The sequence below is a fragment of the Choloepus didactylus genome, chromosome 3 (assembly GCF_015220235.1).
Source record: "Choloepus didactylus isolate mChoDid1 chromosome 3, mChoDid1.pri, whole genome shotgun sequence".
Taxonomy (NCBI): domain Eukaryota; kingdom Metazoa; phylum Chordata; class Mammalia; order Pilosa; family Megalonychidae; genus Choloepus; species Choloepus didactylus.
In genome coordinates, this window is record NC_051309.1 from 71,118,321 (window position 1) to 71,137,744 (window position 19,424).

Sequence of the window (19,424 nt, forward strand, 5' to 3'; positions counted from 1 at the left end):
TGAATGAAAATGAGAACATAACATAACAAAACCTATGGGATGCAGCAAAAGTGGTACTGAGGGGAAAATTTATAGCACTAAATGCATATATTAAAAAGGAAGAGCCAAAATCAAAGAACTAATGGATCAACTGAAGAAGCTAGAAAATGAACAGCAAACCAATCCTAAACCAAGTAGAAGAAAAGAAATAACAAGGACTAAAGCAGAAATAAATGACATAGAGAACAAAAAAACAATAGGATGAATAACACCAAAAGTTGGTTCTTTGAGAAGATCAACAAGATTGACAAGCCCCTAGCTAGACTGACAAAATCAAAAAGAGAGAAGACCCAGATAAACAAAATAATGAATGAGAAAGGTGACATTACTGCAGATTCCGAAGAAATTAAAAAAATTATAAGAGGATACTATGAATAACTGTATGGCAACAAACTAGATAATGTACAGGAAATGGACAATTTCCTAGAAACATATGAACAACCTAGACTGACCAGAGAAGAAATAGAAGACCTCAACCAACCAATCACAAGCAAAGAGATCCAATCAGTCATCAAAAAGCTTTCCACAAATAAATGCCCAGGGCCAGATGGCTTCACAGGGGAATTCTACCAAACTTTCCAAAAAGAACTGACACCAAACTTGCTTGAACTCTTTCAAAACATCGAAGAAAATGTAACACTACCTAATTCATTTTATGAAGCTAATATCAATCTAATACCAAAACCAGGCAAAGATGCTACAAAAAAGGAAAACTACCGGCCAATCTCCCAAATTAATACAGATGCAAAAATCCTCAACAAAATACTTGCAAATCGAATCCAAAGACATATTAAAAAAATCATACACCATGACCAAGTGGGGTTCATTCCAGGCATGCAAGGATGGTTCAACATAAGAAAATCAATCAATGTATTACAACACATTAACAAATCAAAAGGGAAAAACCAAATGATCATCTCAATGATGCTGAAAAACCATTCGACAAAATCCAACATCCCTCCTTGATAAAAACACTTCAAAAGGTAGGAATTGAAGGAAACTTCCTCAATATGATAAAGCGCATATATGAAAAACCCACAGCCAGCATAGTACTCAATGGTGAGAGACTGAAAGCCTTCCCTCTAAGATCAGGAACAAGACAAGGATGCTCGCTGTCACCACTGTTATTCAACATTGTGCTGGAAGTGCTAGCCAGGGCAATCCGGCAAGACAAAGAAATAAAAGGCATCCAAATTGGAAAGGAAGAAGTAAAACTGTCATTGTTTACAGATGATATGATCTTATATCTGGAAAACCCCGAGAAATAGACGATACAGCTACTAGAGCTAATAAATTCAGCAAAGTACCAGGATACAAGATTAATGCACATAAGTCAGTAATGTTTCTATATGCTACAAACGAACAAACTGAAGAAACACTCAAGAAAAAGGTACCATTCTCAATAGCAACTAAAAATATCAAGTACCTAGGAATAAACTTAACCAAAGATGTAAAAGACCTACCAAAGTATTGACTGTGTTTTAAAACTTCAACTTCTGTGAGACCAAAGGAAGAGATGTTCATTTGGTGCGAAATCTGTATTTTCTGTCGCACACTATATAATTTAACTTGTATGGTCAGTTTATTCAAACACCATAATTACATGGACTCTGAAAAGCAGAGAGAGATTTGGATGGTTTGTTCAGGTTAGAGTGAAGCCCCAATACATCTCAGAGTAATTTGGACAGAGAATAAAAATGTATTTGCTAAGCCCCCTTGAGGGACTGGGAAAAAATGTGGAAATATTAAACTTCCCCACCTGGGGAATTCCTGATGTTCTCACAACCAATGGGGACTACCAATATAGAAGGGCAAACCCTCAATCTTGGAGCTTGCCCTTAAGAAGCTTGTTTCTGCAAAGGAGAGACTAAGCCTACTTATAATTATGCATAAGGGTCACCCCCAGAGAGCCTCTTTTCTTGCTCAGATGTGGCCTCTCTCTCTAAGCCAATTTGGGAGGTGGAATTGCTGCCTTCTCCCCTTCATAAGCCATGACTCCCAGGGGTGTAAATCTCCCTGGCAATGTGGGACATGACTCCTCAGGATGAGTCTGGACCTGGCATCGTGGGATTGAGAAAGCCTTCTTGACCAGAAAGGGGAAAAGAGATGAAACAAAATAAAGTTTCAGTGGCTGAGAGACTTCAAATGTTGTTGAGAAGTCATTCTGGAGGTTATTCTTATGCACTATATAGATACTCTTTTTATTTTTAAGTGTATTAGAACAGCAAGAAGGAAAGGCCTGAAACTGTAACCTGCAATCCCTAGCTTTGATTCTTGAAGACGATTGAATAACTATATAGCTTATGCGGTATAACTGTGTGATTGTGAAAACCTTGTGGCTCACACTCCCTTTATCCAGTGTATGGACAGATGAGTAGAATGGGGACAAAAAGTAAATAAATTATAGGGGTGGATGGGAGTATGAGATGTTTTGGGTGTTCTTTTTTACTTCTATTTTTATTTTGATTCTAATTTCTTTTTGAAGTAATGAAAATGTTCAAAAACTTATTGTGGTGATGAATGCACAGCTATGTGATGATGCTGTGGGCAACTGATTGTACACTTTGGATGATTGTATGGTATGTAAATATATCTCAATAAAATTGCATTAAAATTAAAAAAAAAAAAAAGACCTACCAAAGATGGTCTTAACCAAAGATGTAAAAGAAAACTACATAACTCTACTAAAAGAAATGGAAGGAGACCTTAAAAGATGGAAAAATATTCCATGTTCATGGATAGGAAGGCTAAATGTCATTAAGATGTCAATTCTACCCAAACTCATCTACAAATTCAATGCAATCCCAATCAAAATTCCAACAACCTACTTTGCAGACTTGGAAAAGCTAGTAATCAAATTTATTTGGAAAGGAAAGATGCCTCGAATTACTAAAGACACTCTAAAAAAGAAAAACCAAGTGGGAGGACTTACACTCCCTGACTTTGAAGCTTGTTATAAAGCCACAGTTGTCAAAACAGCATGGTACTGGCACAAAGATAGACATATAGATCAACGGAATCGAATTGAGAATTCGGAGACAGACCCCCAGATCTATGGCCGACTGATCTTTGATAAGGCCCCCAAAGTCACTGAACTAGGTCATAATGGTCTTTTCAACAAATGGGGCTGGGAGAGTTGGATATCCATATCCAAAAGAATGAAAGAGGACCCCTACCTCACACCCTACACAAAAATTAACTCAAAATGGATCAAAGATCTCAATATAAAAGAAAGTACCATAAAACTTCTAGAAGATAATGTAGGGAAACATCTTCAAGACCTTGTATTAGGCGGACACTTCCTAGACTTTACACCCAAATCACAAGCAACAAAAGAAAAAATAGATAAATGGGAACTCCTCAAGCCTAGAAGTTTCTGTACCTTAAAGGAATTTGTAAAAAGGTAAAGAGGCAGCCAACTCAATGGGAAAAAAATTTTGGAAACCATGTATCTGACAAAACACTAATATCTTGCATATATAAAGAAATCCTACAAAATAATGACAATAGTACAGACAGCCCAGTTATAAAATGGGCAAAAGATATGAAAAGACAGTTCTCTGAAGAGGCAATACAAATGGCCAAGAAACACATGAAAAAATGATCAGCTTCACTAGATATTAGAGATATTCAAATTAAGACCACAATGAGATATCATCTCACACCAATTAGAATGGCTGCCATTGAACAAACAGGAAAGTAGAAATGCTGGAGAAGATGTACAGAAATTGGAAACCTTATTCATTGTTGATGGGACTGTATAATGGTTCAGCCACTCTGGAAGTCAGTCTGGCAGTTCCTTAGAAAACTAGATAAAGAGTTACCCTTCAATCCAGTGACTGCACTTCTCGGTATATACCCGGAAGATGGGAAAGCAGTGACACGAATAGATATCTGCATGCCAATGTTCACAGCAGCATTATTCACAATTGCCAAGGGATGGAAACAACCCAAATGTCCTTCAACAGATGAGTGGATAAATAAAATGTGGTATATACACACGATGGACTACTACGTGGCAGTAAGAAGGAACAATGTCGTGAAACATATGACAACATGGATGAACCTTGAAGACATAATGCTGGGCGAAATAAGCCAGGCACAAAAAGAGAAATATTATATGCTACCACTAATGTGGACACTGCAGGGGGAGAATGCAGGGGTGTTGGGCTTCCCCACCTCGATGGTTGCTGATGTGCTCACAGACACTGGGGACTGGTGGTTTGATGGGCTGAGCCCTCAATCACAGGACTTGCCCTTAGGAAGACTGTTACTGCAAAGGAGAGGCTAGGCCTGCTTATACTTGTGCCTAAGTGTCTCCTCCTAAACGCCTCTCTGTTGCTCAGATATGGCCCTCTCTCTCTAGCTAAGCCAACTTGGCAGGTGAAATCACTGTCCTCCCTCCTACGTGGGATCTGATACCCAGGGATGAAAATACCCCTGGCAACATGGAATATGACTCCTGGGGAGGAATCTGGACCTGGCATCCTGGGATGGAAAACATCTGCTTGACCAAAAGGGGGATGTGAAAGGAAATGAAATAAGTTTCAGTAGCTGAGAGATTCCAAAAGGAGCCAAGAGATCACTCTGGTGGGCACTCTTACACACAATATAGATAACCCTTTTTAGGTTCTAATTAATTGGAATAGCTAGCAGTAAATACCTGAAACTATCAAACTACAACCCAGAACCCCTGAATCTTGAAGACGATTGTATAAAAATGTAGCTCATGTGGGGTGACAATGTGGTTGAGAAAGCCATGTGGATCACACTCCCCTTTGTCCAGTGTATGGATGGATGAGTAGAAAAAGGGGGGCAAAAAAAAAACACCCGGTGTTCCTTTTTACTTAAAAAAAAAAAAAAGTAAATGAGTAATATGGAGGTGGGGGGTATGCGACCTTTTGGGTGTTCTTTTCACTTTTATTTTTATTTTTTGGAGTAATGTAATATTCAAAAACTGATTTGGTGATGGATGCACAGCTATATGATGACACTGAACAACTGTTTTACACTTCGGATGATTGCATGCTATATGAATATATTTCAATCTAAAACTTTTTTTTTTTAATGAGGAGGGAGGGGTATGTAGGAGGTTTTGAGTGTTCTCTTTTTTTTTTTTTTTTTTTTTTTACTTTTTAACTTTTTTATTGTAAAATAAAACACAGATACCATGGTAGGGGGCAGTCCCAGCGCAACCTGCCGCCTTTTCCTGGAACCCACAAATCCATCTTGTGCTCAGGACCAGGTGTGTCCACCTGGCAGGATAAAGTGCAACCCCTAATAGGAGTGGGGACAGTGGTACCCTCCTTCCCTATTGGCCAAGCAGCTGTAAACCTTCGCTGGAGATCATCTGACTCTAAGGGGCATGTTTTAGGACATCTAGTTCACACCAAGCCATGTATCTGTCCCTGGTGGGCAGTGAGCAGGTTTCCTCCATGAGGGTACAGGAACACAAGAGAGGGGTGCCCCCTGGTTGGCCACAGATGGGGAGCCGCTGGCTATGGGGAACCAACGTCCATGTATGAAGCTTTGAGTGTTCTCTTTTCCTTCTATTTTTACTCTTACTTCCATTTTTATTTTTTGGAGTAATGGAAATGTTCAAAAATTGTGTTGAATGCACAACTATATGATTAAACTGTGAACAACTGTACATTTTGAATGATTGTATGGTGATATATTTCAATAAAATTACATTTAAAAAAGAAAAAAATAAAAAATAAAATATGATATATACACACAATGGAATATTACACAACAGTAAGAAGGAATGAGGTTGTGAAACATATGACAATATGGATAAAACTTGAAGATACAATGCTGAGAGAAATAAGCCAGACACAAAAAGATATTGTATGTTACCACTAATGTGAACTCTATGAAAAATATAAAATAAATGTTTTATACGGTAGAATGTAGGGGACTTGGAGATAAACAACTAGTGAATGGGGAACAACAATCTAATAAGAAGAGATAAATTATGGAGGGTAATCTTAATGTTATGGGAATGCTCAGGAATGGCTATGGTTTGTTAATTTTTGGGAGTATGGTAGGAACATGTTGGAAACAATGTAGTTATTTTAGGTTATTTGTTTTTCTTATTCCTTTGTTTTGTTATGGCTTGTTAATTTTCTTGGGACATGGTAGGAACATGTTGGAAGCAATGTATTTTATGTTATTTGTTTTTTGTATTCCTTTGTTTTATTTTGTTTAAATGTTGTTTTAATTTTTTGATAAAATTTTAAAAAATAAAAAAATAAAAACAAAAAATAAAAATAAAAAACATGCTGTTCATCCTAATACTATTCAATACATAACCAGAAAATTAAATTTTAAAGATTTTACAACAAAAAGAATGGCCCAAAGCAACCCAAACAAGCATCCACCAGATAATTACATGATCACATGCATTATTTTTCTTTGTCCCACTGAATAGGCTGCATCTTTTTAATATCATCATTCAAACCACTCCACAGTAGCTCTCATTTAGTCAGAACTTCAGACTGCCTCTTCCTGGTCTACCATTTTATCACGTGAATTTCTTTTCTCATTGCCACTATCACTAAGTCATTACATTGTTTACATTATTTCTGTTCCTATAAATAACTAAGATGACTACACATAATCAGTGGGCATAGAAAACATTCTTTTAGTAAGGAGTGGCAGTTTTTCCTTTTTGCATTTATAAATTTAATTTATGAAGATGGGAATAAAGATCAATTTTAAAAGCTTAAGTATATAAATCACCTGGAGGGTCGGCAAAATCTTCTTCTGTAGACATTTTTCAGATGATCCTGAAAGAAAAGTAAATCATCAATTTGTGCCATGCCAAAAAATTTCAGTTCATTTATTCATTCAACAAGTATTCTTTAATTGTCTATTATAAAGAGGAATTCTGGATCAAGAGAAAGAATAACTTGCCTCATATATATATAATGTTTCTATAGCTTTGCTTGTACTATTTCCTCCCCTTGGAATTTAGTCCATTTTCTTCAACCTCTTCCAGCACCTCTACCCATACCTTTTTCACCATCAAAATCCTAACTATCTGAATCTTCCAGTAATTCAATTTGGTTAACTAACCGTATCTGTTTACCTCCTTTCCCTACAGATCCCACTAAAATACTAGTAAAGGAAAACAAAACAAAACAAAACAAACAAACAAAAAAAACAGCATAAAACAACATCAACAAGAGTGGAAAAGGGAACCATATATGGACAAATTAACAAATTTATGAAATACAGAAAACAGATGAGTCATGATAATCTCTGTCCTTAATGAGAAAGAAAGCTGATCTGTCTAGAAGAAAGCCATAATGATACAGAAATAGGAAACCTGAGATCTGAAGGAGGCAAAGAGTGAGACATGAAAGTAAAATCAGGGCAATTAGAGGAAAACCTACAAACAGAACAGCAGACCACACCCCCACCCCTACCCTCATCAACAGTCTATTGATTCAGATTTAGGACCAATATGTATAGATCACCAAACATTTAAAAGTCTCTAAAACAAAAGAGGAAAATCAAGATATAATTTAGAGAGAGAGAGAGAGAGAGAATGGACCAAATAGAAACTAATATCAAGGATGTAAAAGAAGAGAACTTCAAAAACAACTGTATACCAATATTCATAGCAGCATTATTCACTAATAGCCAAAAGGTGGAAGCAAGCCAAATGTCCATCGGAGATGCATGGATAAACAAAATGTGTTATATACTTACAATGAAATATTACTCAGCCTAAAAAGGACTTAAGTCATATTACATGCCATAACATGGATTAAACTTGAAGACATGTTGGGTGAAATAAGTTAGACATGAAGGAACAGATATTGTATGATTCCACATATAAGAAACATACGGAATATGCAAACACATCAAGACAGGAAGTAGAGTACAGGTTACGAAGGAAAAAGGTATAAGGTTTCTGTATGGGTTGATGGGAAAATTCTGGTAATAGATGGTGATGAGGGTAGCAAAATATTAGGAATGTGACTAATCCCACTGAATGGTATGCTCGGAAACAGCTGTGACTAATCCCACTGAATGGTATGCTCGGAAACAGCTGATGGGAAAATTTATGTTGTATAAATGGTTCTACAATTTTAGAAAAAAGAGAAAAAGCAACTAAAGAGATAATGACAATTAAATACAATACATGATCCTGGACTGAATCTAGTAATGGAGGAGAAAATAACCAAAAGGATATTATTGGGACATATGAAGAAACCAAAATATAACTGAAAGCTTTGTGTCAATGAAAAGTTTTTGGACTTGCTAACAGGGGTTACATAAGTGAATATCCTTGTTCTTAGAAAATGTACATGGAAGTGTTACGTGTTTAAGGAGAATGACATATAAAATTTACTCTCAAATGCTTGGAAAACTGATAGAAAACTAGATAGATAGAACAATAAATAAGTGGATTGACAGATGGACAGATATAATAATACAACAAATGTGGCACAGTGGTAAAATTGGTGGATCTGGGTATCTGGGGAGGTATGCTGGAGTTCTCTGTATAAGTTTTCGTATTGTTTTTGTAACTGTCCTGTAAGTTTGAAATTATTTCAAAATAAAAAGTTTAAGGAAAACAGAACAGCATCAAAAAATTCTAATTGGTATTTTCCAGAAAAATTTAAGATACAGGAGATAATACTGAACTCATAAAAGTGGTAAACAATAAATACTAAACAGAGAAAAAGAAAAACTCTGAAAAATTTTAAAAAAAAAGTCTAAAAATCAAGAAGAAACTGAGGATATTTTTCCAAAAATAGAAAAGACAAAGAGATCAGATGGAAAATGGGAAAGAAAGAACAAGACAAAGATACAAAAAAAAAAAAATTAAGAGGTCCAACTTTTGACTAACCATTATCCAAGACAGAAGAAAAAGGAAAAAGATATTCCTTAAGAAAACATACAATAGAATTTCCCAAATCTGCAAGTAACGAATAGTCAGCATCTATGAGTTGAAAAATATCCATACCTAGGAGCACAATAGTGACATTTCAGAAAAATTGAGAACAAAAAGGTTCTAGAATACTTCCAGAAAGAGAAAACAGATAACCTCAACAAAAAATGAGGCGGTCCCAATTATTGGGAACAACAGGAAAAATAAAGCACACAGACAATGGCGATAACAGGAGTGAGGGGACATACTTGGTATTCTTTGGGTCCTATCTTTTAATTGTGAAATTTACAACATTAAATTTTCTAGTTGAATATTGGATGATAACCCTTACTTTTACTTGGCCCAGTGGAATATAAAGGAAGTACATGTGAAATAATTTGATGAACAAAAGCACAGTATTTGTTCTGGACTCATCATATAATGTCTCTACACCAGCCCTGAAACCTGCCATTTTTCCAGGGACACCTGGTTCCTTTTAGTGAATAATGGTGTGCCAATTTGGTTATATTATGTCCCCCTGAAAAAGCTATGTTCTTTAATGCAATCTTGTGGGGGCAGGCATATTAGTGTTGGTTAGGTTGGAACCTACTGATTAAGTGTTTCCATGGAGATGTGGCTCAATCACCTGTGGGTGAGATCTTTGATTAGACAATTTCCACAGAAGTGTTAGCCCACCCATTCAGGGTAGGTCTTAATTAAATCACGGGTGTCCTATAAAAGAGTTCACATATAGAAGGAGCTCAGAGCAGCTGAGAGTGACATTTTGGAAAGCAGCTGAGAGAGACATTTTGGAGACAGCCATTAAAAGCAGACTTTTGCTGACACTTTGGAGATGTTAGCCCAGAGTTTGCTTCTGAGAAGCTAAGAGAGGACAAAACACCCCAGGAGCAACATTTTGAAGAATGCACAGAAACTGAGAGAGGAGCTGGCACACAGCCTGGGATCACAGATGCCAGCCACACGCCTTCCCAGCTAACAGAGGTTTTCCAACGCCATCGGCCTTCCTTCAGTGAAGGTATACGTGAGTTGATACCTTAATTTAGACATTTTCATGGCCTTCAGACTGTAAATTTGCAGCCAAATGAACCTCCTTTATAAGAGTCAATCATCTAGTATTTTGCATAACGGTAGCATTAGCAAACTGGAACAAATGGTATTTAGAAACCAGGGACTGGATAATATAATAGGTATGCTTATTGCTTTGGGGATGCTGCCATCTGCTTCTTGGTCTTCTCAGGGCACAAAAGTAGGTAATATGTATGTGTTGACATATACACCCAATATTTAAATCTGTATTTCCATAAATATTGAAAGCCATGAGTTCATAGGGATACACACAATTCCAACCCAAAACCACAGGGTTCATTCTATTTTCTTATTTTCCACACTTGTAACTCCCTTCTCCAAGGGTGTGAAAAGTGACTATATATAACCAATCTCTTCACTCCACTCTTGCTATATATAACCAATCTCTTCACTCCACTCTGGATCTAACAACTCTTACTGTATTGTTCCCCACATTGACACCTTCTTCACACTGCTTGGACTGACACCACCTGGTAGACAGTGCTATCACTCAAACCTCCCATCCCCTACTGCCCCTCCCACATGAACTCTTTCCCCACCCAGATCAGGCTTTGACCATCCTGAGGCCAGCCCTCTCTGCCAATGCCCTTCTTTCACCATTCAAGGTGCAACTCCCCATGCTGAGCCATCACTGCCCCTCTTGTATGGTCATCCTCCTCACCCCACACGAGGCTGCCTCTCCATGAAAACCCTCACCTCAACAGGCACTCTCCTATGTGGAAGTCTTCTTTCCATACTCAAGCTTTTATACTCCATAAAGATGTCTCTCACCCAAAGTGGACATCTTGTTCACCTTCACCCCCTCATGCTCTAACACAGTGAGTGGGCCACCCTCCCATCCCCATACAAGGGCTCCTACATACTGCTCTGGGCTGCTGTGGTTCCCTACTCACAGGGAGGGACGCCTACCTTGTTTGGCCCATCTAATGGCTTCTGGATTGAACTGTTCAGGAAAGGAAAAGGAACAGGAAAACCAAGATCTCTATTCAGTTTTAAGAAACTCATATTTAAGATTTCAGAGAAAGGGCTTTGTCTTAAGCCAATTCATACTCTTCACAGAACCTTGCCTTTTGCATTGTTTGCCACATAAAAGACCAAAAAATATGCCAAATAAAATAAGATTTAAAAAAAAATTAATGAGCTAGAGAAGGAGGCGCTACCGTTGAGCTGTAGGGCAACCCTGGAATCCACGCGGACGTAACCCCCGACTCCTAGCAGGCCAAGCGCGGCTGCCGCGCAGGAAGGACTAAGGCGGTGCCGAGGCTCCGGGCACCACCCGGCCTGCCCTGGTGACCCTCAGGCCCCAGCCAGCCCACAGCAAGGAGCTACCTGAGAGCCAGCAGGGGCACTTGCTGCCAGCGCTGCAGCTGCTACTGCAGCTCGTGCTGCTCACGGCACTGACCCCCAGCTGCAAGCACGAAGGGTGACTTCTTGGGGCCAGCAGGGCGATGAGTGCTGCCGAAAGCAAGGTGGTGTCTAGAGCTCGTGAACCGCAGTCACCATGATTCTGAGTGATATTAAAATATCGGAATTGAAGAATGGCTCATTTTCTGGGTTAAGTCTCCTAAAAAGATTGGACCTCCAAAACAATCTGAATAGTAGTATAGATCCAGGTGCCTTTTGAGGACTGTCATGGCTAAAAAGATTGGACATGACAACCAAACAGGATGTCTCAATGCAGACATATTTAGAATGTTTAACAATCTTGGTAGACTAAATCTTTCAAAGAATTTGTTTTCTTCATCTCAAGGAATTTCTGACTATCTTGGCTCATTACGGTCTTCAGAATTTCAGACTGAGTATCCTGTGTGTGACTAACATTGTGGATGTTACCCTGGGCAAAGGAGGGGAACATCACCGTGCCGGACACCAAGTGTGCTTACCCTAAGTCACTGCAGGCACACTTGAAGCAGGAAATGTAACCTGTGATCCTCCCCTTGAATTACCATCTTTCCACATGACTGCATCCCATCCTCAAGTTGTATTTGAAGGCAATAGTCTTCCTTTCCAAAGCATGGTTTCATATATTGATCAGGACATGCAAGTGTTATCGTATCACAATGCACAAATAGTTGAAACCGATGAATCGCAAGGTATCTTTGTTGAAAAGAACATGATTCACAACTGCTCATTGATTGCAAGTGCCCTAATCATTTCTAATATGCAGGCTGGTTCTAGTGGGAATTCGGGTGTCATGTCCAGACCACACACAGGAACAATACGAGGACTGTCGATACTGTGGTATTAGAAAGTTCTACCCAGTACTGCCCTCCGGAAAGGGTGGTCAACAAAAAGGGGATTTCAGGTGGCCCAGAACATTGGCAGGCATTACTGCACATCAGCAGTGTACTCGGAACAATCATGGCAGTAGGATATATCCCAGAAACCCCCAGGATGAGTGGAAGGCTTGGTGCAGATGTGATAGAGCTGGCTTCTGATGATGATTATTCTCAGTGCCAGTAAGCAAATAATGTCACTGAAGTTCTGTTTTGTTTAATCAGATGCCTTAAGTCTTACAAATGCTGAGGCAACAGCTCAGCAATTATTGACTTACATGGTAGAAACATCAACTTTTCTGACAAAAGAGATGCCATGTTTGGTCTGAAATGATAGAAAAGTTTGGAAGATTTACCAAAGAGGAAAAATCAAAAGAGTTAGGTGATATAATGGTTGACATTGCAAGTAACCTCATGTTGGCTGATGAGCATGTCCTGTGGCTGGTAGAGAAGGAACCTAAAGCCTGCAGTAGAATCATTCAGCATCTACAGCAAATCACTACATACTGACTAGCAACTGGAGCTCATGTTTATTCAACATATTCACCCAATACTGCCCTGGAACCTTATGCCATCAAGGGTACTGGTTTCACTGGGATGACCAGTACCATATTCCAGAAAGTGACAGCCTCTGATAGTTCTGGACTTTCTGATTATTGGAGGCAGGATCCAGATGGAAACCTAGATAAGCTGCTGAGCTCTAAGTGCAATGTTTCAAATACATTTTCAAGTCTGGCACTAAAGAATACCATTGTGGAGGCTTCTATTCAGCTTCCTCCTTCCCTTTTCTCACCAAAGCAAAAAAAAAAGTCAGACCAACTGATGACTCTCTATACCAAGCTTCAACTCATCGCATTCTGCAATGGGAAGCTTTCTCCAGCAACTAGAAATTCAACAAATTTGGCTGAAGATGGAATATGATACACAGTAATTACCCCATGATTCTCACCAAAATGGATGGTATGAATGTAGATACCTACCTCATTCCTGTTAATGTGACAGTGTGTCAAATTGCACATGGTGCAGATGCCATCAAAGCCCAATGGGATTTTGATTTGTGAAAGGACAAGGTGGCTGGAAGTCAGATGGGGGCTATATATTCTACTCAAATAAAAATAACACTACAATTCAGTGCTTCTCCCTTAGTAATTATGCAGTTTTAATGGATTTGATGAGATCTGAATGATATACCCAGGTATTCATTCTCTTACATCCTGTTGTTTATCCTACTGCTGTAATTCTTCTCCTGTGTCTCTTGGTGGTCATAGTCAGTTACATATACCATCACAGTTTGATTAGAATCAGTCTTAAGAATTGGCACATGCTTGAACTTGTGCTTTCATTTTTCCTGACCTGTGTGTGGTTTTTCTGAAAGGCACAACTCAAACACGAAATTCAAGAATCTGCCAAGCAGTTAGGATAATTCCTCATTATTCCACCCTTACTACAGTACTATGGGTGGGAGTGACAGCTCAAAATATCTATAAACAAGTCACTAAAAAAGCTAAAAGGTGCCAGGATCCTGATGAACCTCCACCTTCACTCAGACCAATGCTCAGAGTTTACTGATTGGTGACGGCATCCCCATCATACTTTATGGCATAACAGCAGCAGCAAACATCAAGAATTACAGCAGCCAGCCAAATGCAACATATTGCTGGATGGCATAGGAACCCCTTCTTGGGAGGCTTTAATGGGCCCACTAGCTTCATTACTTTTGTAAACTGCATGTACTTTCTAAGTATATTTATTCAGTTGAAACAACAACTTGAATGCAAGTACGCACTTAAAAAGCCCAGTGAGGAACAACAAAGACTGGCAGTCAATGAAAATGGCAAAATAAATCATCAGGATTCAATGTCTTTGCCACTGATTTCTACATTAGCACTGGAAAATGAACACACTTTTCATTTTCAACTCTTGGATGTCAGCCTCACTTTGCTCTTATACATCGCTTTGTGGATGTTTGGGGCCTTGCTTGTTTCTTTGTATTACCCTCTGGACTGGTTTTTAGCTTCTTTTTTGGAGCTACATGTGCATTCATCATGGTTCACCACTGGGTTAATAGGGTGGATGTTAGACTTGCTTGGATCTTGACTTGCTGCCCAGGATGGAGCTCATATTCAGTGCAACCCAACATCCAACCCCCCATCTCCAGTGCACCAAAAGCAGTGCAGAATCTTCATATACAAACAGAAGTGCATCAAGCATTAGAAATTCCTCCCAAGGCTGCAAATTAACACATTTGCAGGCTGCTGCAATTCAGTGCCTTATCAATTCTCCACCTGTGATCTCCATGCCTCAGCTTGATAATAGTCTGACAGAACATTCAATAGACAATGATATTAAAATGCATGCAGCACCTTTAGAAGTTCAATTTCGAACAAATGTACACCCAACTCGCCATCATAAAAACAGAAGGTACACCAGGCAAGCAGACTCAAAATCCTAAGAGAATATGGCTATGATGTCCCAACAAGTGTGGAAGAAAGTATGCAGAATGGCTTATCTAAAAGCCAGCCTGGCAATAACAAAGGACATTTGAGGCATCAAAGAGCTTATTTAGCCCATAAAGAGAGGCAGTACAACCCACCCCAACAAGATAGCAGTGAAGCTTATAGCACATTTCCCAAAAGTAGCAGAAACTTTGAAGGGCCTCTTTAAACTAGTAGTAAAGGATGCATTATGGAAGCCGAATACAGTGGAACTTGAAGATCAGCAGAAGTCTTGTAGACTCAACTTGGCCATTCATAATGAAACAATTAAAAGCAGTGGGCAGGATGAACTTTTGCTTGGTACAGATAGCACTGGCAATGTTAGGACTGGATTATGGAAACACAAAACTACTGTGTGGCACTGGTGGACTTCAACAGAAATTCATAGAAATTGTGACATTCACATTCCTTTAAGCTATGAACATTTAAAAACAAACTCTTTACAGACAACTTAGGAATTCAAAAAATTTTGAATAAACCTCTAAGTTTTGGATTTTACTTATTTTGTATCCCCCAAATGTTGCCTTTTTATGAATTTTAAAAAAAGAATACCCAACAACTCCTAAAGCATTATTTTAACTGTCAAAGCACCAAACAGGGGATTTTGGGAATCTAAAGTGTAATTTCTGAGACTCTGTAATATCTACTTAACATTTCAAACTTGTATTGAATACAATAAATAGGCATTTATCATGAAAAAAAAAATCTTATGAGATAAAAACATCTTTAAGGAAGGACAGACTGTTTCACATAGCCTATTATTATCATTAAGTACCCAGGAGTAAAAGATGCAATCTATTTTATAGATGGTAAACTAGTGGTGTTTGTCACAAGTCACTAATGGAAACTAAACCCTAAGCACTTAGGCCTCTGTCCAAAACTCAGCATTTTGAAACACTGAAAACCCTACTCTTGAGTATCTTAGTTATCTACATTCCAAAGCCTAATTTAAGGTTGCAGCTCTCCTAATTTCACACAAGTTGAAAGATTCATCAAATTTGCACAATGAAATGTTTCTGAAAATTAATTAACCTGTAAATTAACCTGTTTCTCTTTTGAAAACAAAAATTTTAAGGCTAAGAGTTCATTTATTCAATAAATATTAGGCACCAACTATTGAGCCAAGAGCTATTTAGGCACACTAAAAAGCAGATGGTGAACAAGACATCTTGTGCTGGTTTGAATCTATTATGTCCCCAACAAAAGCCATGTTCTTTTAATCCAATCTTGTGGGTGTAGGCTTATTATGGGTGAGATCTTTTGATTAGATTGTTTCCATGGAGATGTGACCCATTCAACTGTGGGTAGGATCTTCTGATTACATTATTTCCATGAAGGTGTGACCCCACTCATTCAGGGTGGGTCTTGATTAGTTACTGGAGTCCTTAAGAAAGCTAAGAGCTCACACAAACCTAGACACTTGGAGATGCAGACAGAAAGACATTTGGGGATGCTAAGCTAAGAGATGAAGCCCAGAGTTTGCCCCAGAGAAGCTAAGAGAGGACACCAGATATTAAGGAAAAACACCTGGGAGAAAGAAGCAAGGACACACAGGAGCTGAGAGAGAGGAGTTAAGAGAGACAGAAGTCCAAAGAATTTTGGAGAAAGCCATTTTGAAACCAAAACCCAGGAGCAAAGGACAAGCAGAAGCCAGCCACATGCCTTCCCAGATGACATGAGGTGTTCCGGACGCCACTGGCCTTTCTTCACTGAAGATATCCTCTTGTTGATGCCTTAGTTTGGACACTTTTATGTTATGGCCTTAGAACTATAAATTTGTAACCTAATAAATCCCCTTTATAAAAGCCAATCCATTTCTGGTATTTTGCACTCCGGCAGCTTTAGGAAACCCGAACAGTCTTGATTCTAAATTTAAGTTAGAATGTTCAAAGTTCTCATTTTCAAAATAAATGAAATTTCAACTCATTCTTCAGTCATTTTAACATAAGCTTCTTCCATTCACTGTGTAAATCATATTTCTAAAGGGAAACAGTAATATACAATGCAGCAGGATTTCTCAACATCAGTACCTTTGACATTTTGAGCTGGATAATTCTTTGTTATGGGGGTTTGGGTGCGAAAATTCTTTGTTGCTGGATGCACTGTAGGATGTTTAGCAGCATCCCCGACCTCTACCCACTAGGTGACCCCTGGAGGGGCAGAAACACCCCAGTTGAGAACCACTGAAGTACAGGAATGGCTGAGGATAATCTCCTCCAGTATTCTCCCTACCTTATTTTCAAAATGGGTTATGGGTATCAATTTGGCGACCCAAGAAGGGACAAAGATTCCTAAGGAGCCTGACTGCTCTAAGTTCTGGAGCTTCAGCAGGATGGGTAAACATGGTAATCTAGCCTTTTGCAGCTAGACTTTTTAATCTAGAGGTTCAACAATCAGTTTTTTCTCTACTTTGCCAGCACTACAGACCCTTGGCACCTTAAAAATCTTCAGAGATAGAAATAGTTTCCAGTTCCGAGTCTGGACATCTGACTGGTTCTTGATCAGTCAACCATCTCTTAACAAGATTTGTTGACAAGTCCTGGATTTTCTGCAAGAGCTTCATTAATTTCTGTTACTTCTGATAGAGGAGAATAAAGTTCACTAGTAGCTTTCACACTTTCCAAAGCACCAAACTTCTCGTTTGTTCAATTTTGTCCCAACCTTTGGAAAACTATAGTAAACATCTCCCAAAGCTTCCTGTGCAAAATTGCTGATTCCAGTACCATTTTCTGTTATTATCCACTCATGTTTGTCTGTGAATTTCCACACGGAGAGCACAGTGGGGCCGGTATGCAGCATCCAAACAGTGTCTGCTCCCAGGCCCCAGGGCCTCGGCGGGTAGGACGTGACCAGCGCAGAGTGAGCACAGAGGCTGCAGACAACAATCCGCAACCTCCGTGCCACGTGCAGTGCCAAGTTCACAGAGCAGAAGGTCGCAGTGCTGCAACTCAGACACTCAGCCAGCAGGGACTGGTTGGGGACTATAATATTTTTTTAAAGAGCTTTTGGGTCAAACTCTGTATTCATACAAAACTGGAATTTAGTTTTTCTCTCTGTTAAAATAATGTGAATTGTTGGTCTGCTCCTCACGAAAAGTTGTAAAAAGTTTTTCTCAACCATCTGAGTATTCTGTTTAGAAGAAAAAGATTTTATGTCATATCAGAATAATATCCTTATTGATATTTATGTTGACCTTATAATCCTTTATTTCAGAAGACAAATCTTCTCACTTTTAAAGGAAAACTGTTGTAAAGGATTTGTTCTTCAACCTTTAAAAGTGAGGTGCTGGAGGTGGCGCAAGATGGCAGACTGGTGAGCTGTATGTTTTAGTTACTCCTCCAGGAAAGTAGGTAGAAAGCCAGGAACTGCGTGGACTGGACACCACAGAGCAATCTGACTTTGGGCATACTTCATACAACACTCATGAAAACGTGGAACTGCTGAGATCAGCGAAATCTGTAAGTTTTTGCGGCCAGGGGACCCGCGCCCCTCCCTGCCAGGCTCAGTCCCGTGGGAGGAGGGGCTGTCAGCTCCGGGAAGGAGAAGGGAGAACTGCAGTGGCAGCCCTTATCGGAAACTCATTCTGCTGATCCAAATTCCTACCATAGATAGACGGAGACCAGACACCAGAGAATCTGAGAGCAGCCAGCCCAGCAGAGAGGAGACAGGCATAGAAAAAAAAAAACAACATGAAAAACTCCAAAATAAAAGCGGAGGATTTTTGGAGTTCTGGTGAACATAGAAGGGGGAAGGGCAGAGCTCAGGCCAGAGCCCAGGTCCTGAGGCGCATATGCAAATCCCGAAGAAAAGCTGATCTCTCTGCCCTGTGGATCTTTCCTTAATGGCCCTGGTTGCTTTGTCTCTTAGCATTTCAATAACCCATTAGATCTCTGAGGAGGGCCCTTTTTTTTTTTTTTTTTTTTTTAATCCTTTTTTCTTTTTCTAAAACAATTACTCTAAGAAGCCCAATACAGAAAGCTTCAAAGACCTGCAATTTGGGCAGGTCAAGTCAAGAGCAGAACTAGGAGAGCTCTGAGACAAAACGCAATAATCCAGTAGCTGAGAAAATTCACTAAACACCACAACTTCCCAAGAAAAGGGGGGTGCCCGCTCACAGCCATCATCCTGGTGGACAGGAAACACTCCTGCCCATCGCCAGCCCCATAACTCAGAGCTGCCCCAGACAACCCAGTGTGACGGAAGTGCTTCAAATAACAGGCACACACCACAAAACTGGGCATGGACATTAGCCTTCCCTGCAACCTCAGCTGATTGTCCCAGAGTTGGGAAGGTAGAGCAGTGTGAATTAACAAAGCCCCAATCAGCCATCATTTCAGCAGACTGGGAGCCTCCCTACAGAGCCCAGCAGCCCAGAACTGCTCTGGGGGGACGGCACTCACCTGTGACATAGCACAGTCATCCCTCAACAGAGGACCAGGGGGTGCACGGCCTGGAAGAGGGGCCCACTTGCAAGTCTCAGGAGCCATACGCCAATACCAAGGACTTGTGGGTCAGTGGCAGAGACAAACTGTGGCAGGACTGAACTGAAGGATTAGACTATTGCAGCAGCCTTAAAACTCTAGGATCACCTGGGAGATTTGATTGTTAGAGCCACCCCCC

The 19,424-nt window shown here is 39.6% G+C and overlaps 1 protein-coding gene and 1 pseudogene across 2 annotated transcripts in view; one reads left to right on the forward strand and one right to left on the reverse strand.

Annotated features, from left to right (window-relative positions):
• The window catches only part of CENPC (centromere protein C), a 130,180-nt gene that overhangs the window by 97,295 nt on the left and 13,461 nt on the right, over positions 1 to 19,424 (reverse strand). For both annotated transcript variants that reach the window (XM_037829897.1, XM_037829896.1), the window contains exon 2: positions 6,784 to 6,830. In XM_037829897.1, coding sequence (XP_037685825.1) covers positions 6,784 to 6,830 — 47 coding nt within the window. The remainder of the gene's footprint in view (positions 1 to 6,783; positions 6,831 to 19,424) is intronic.
• Positions 11,535 to 15,259, forward strand: LOC119529046 (annotated as a pseudogene).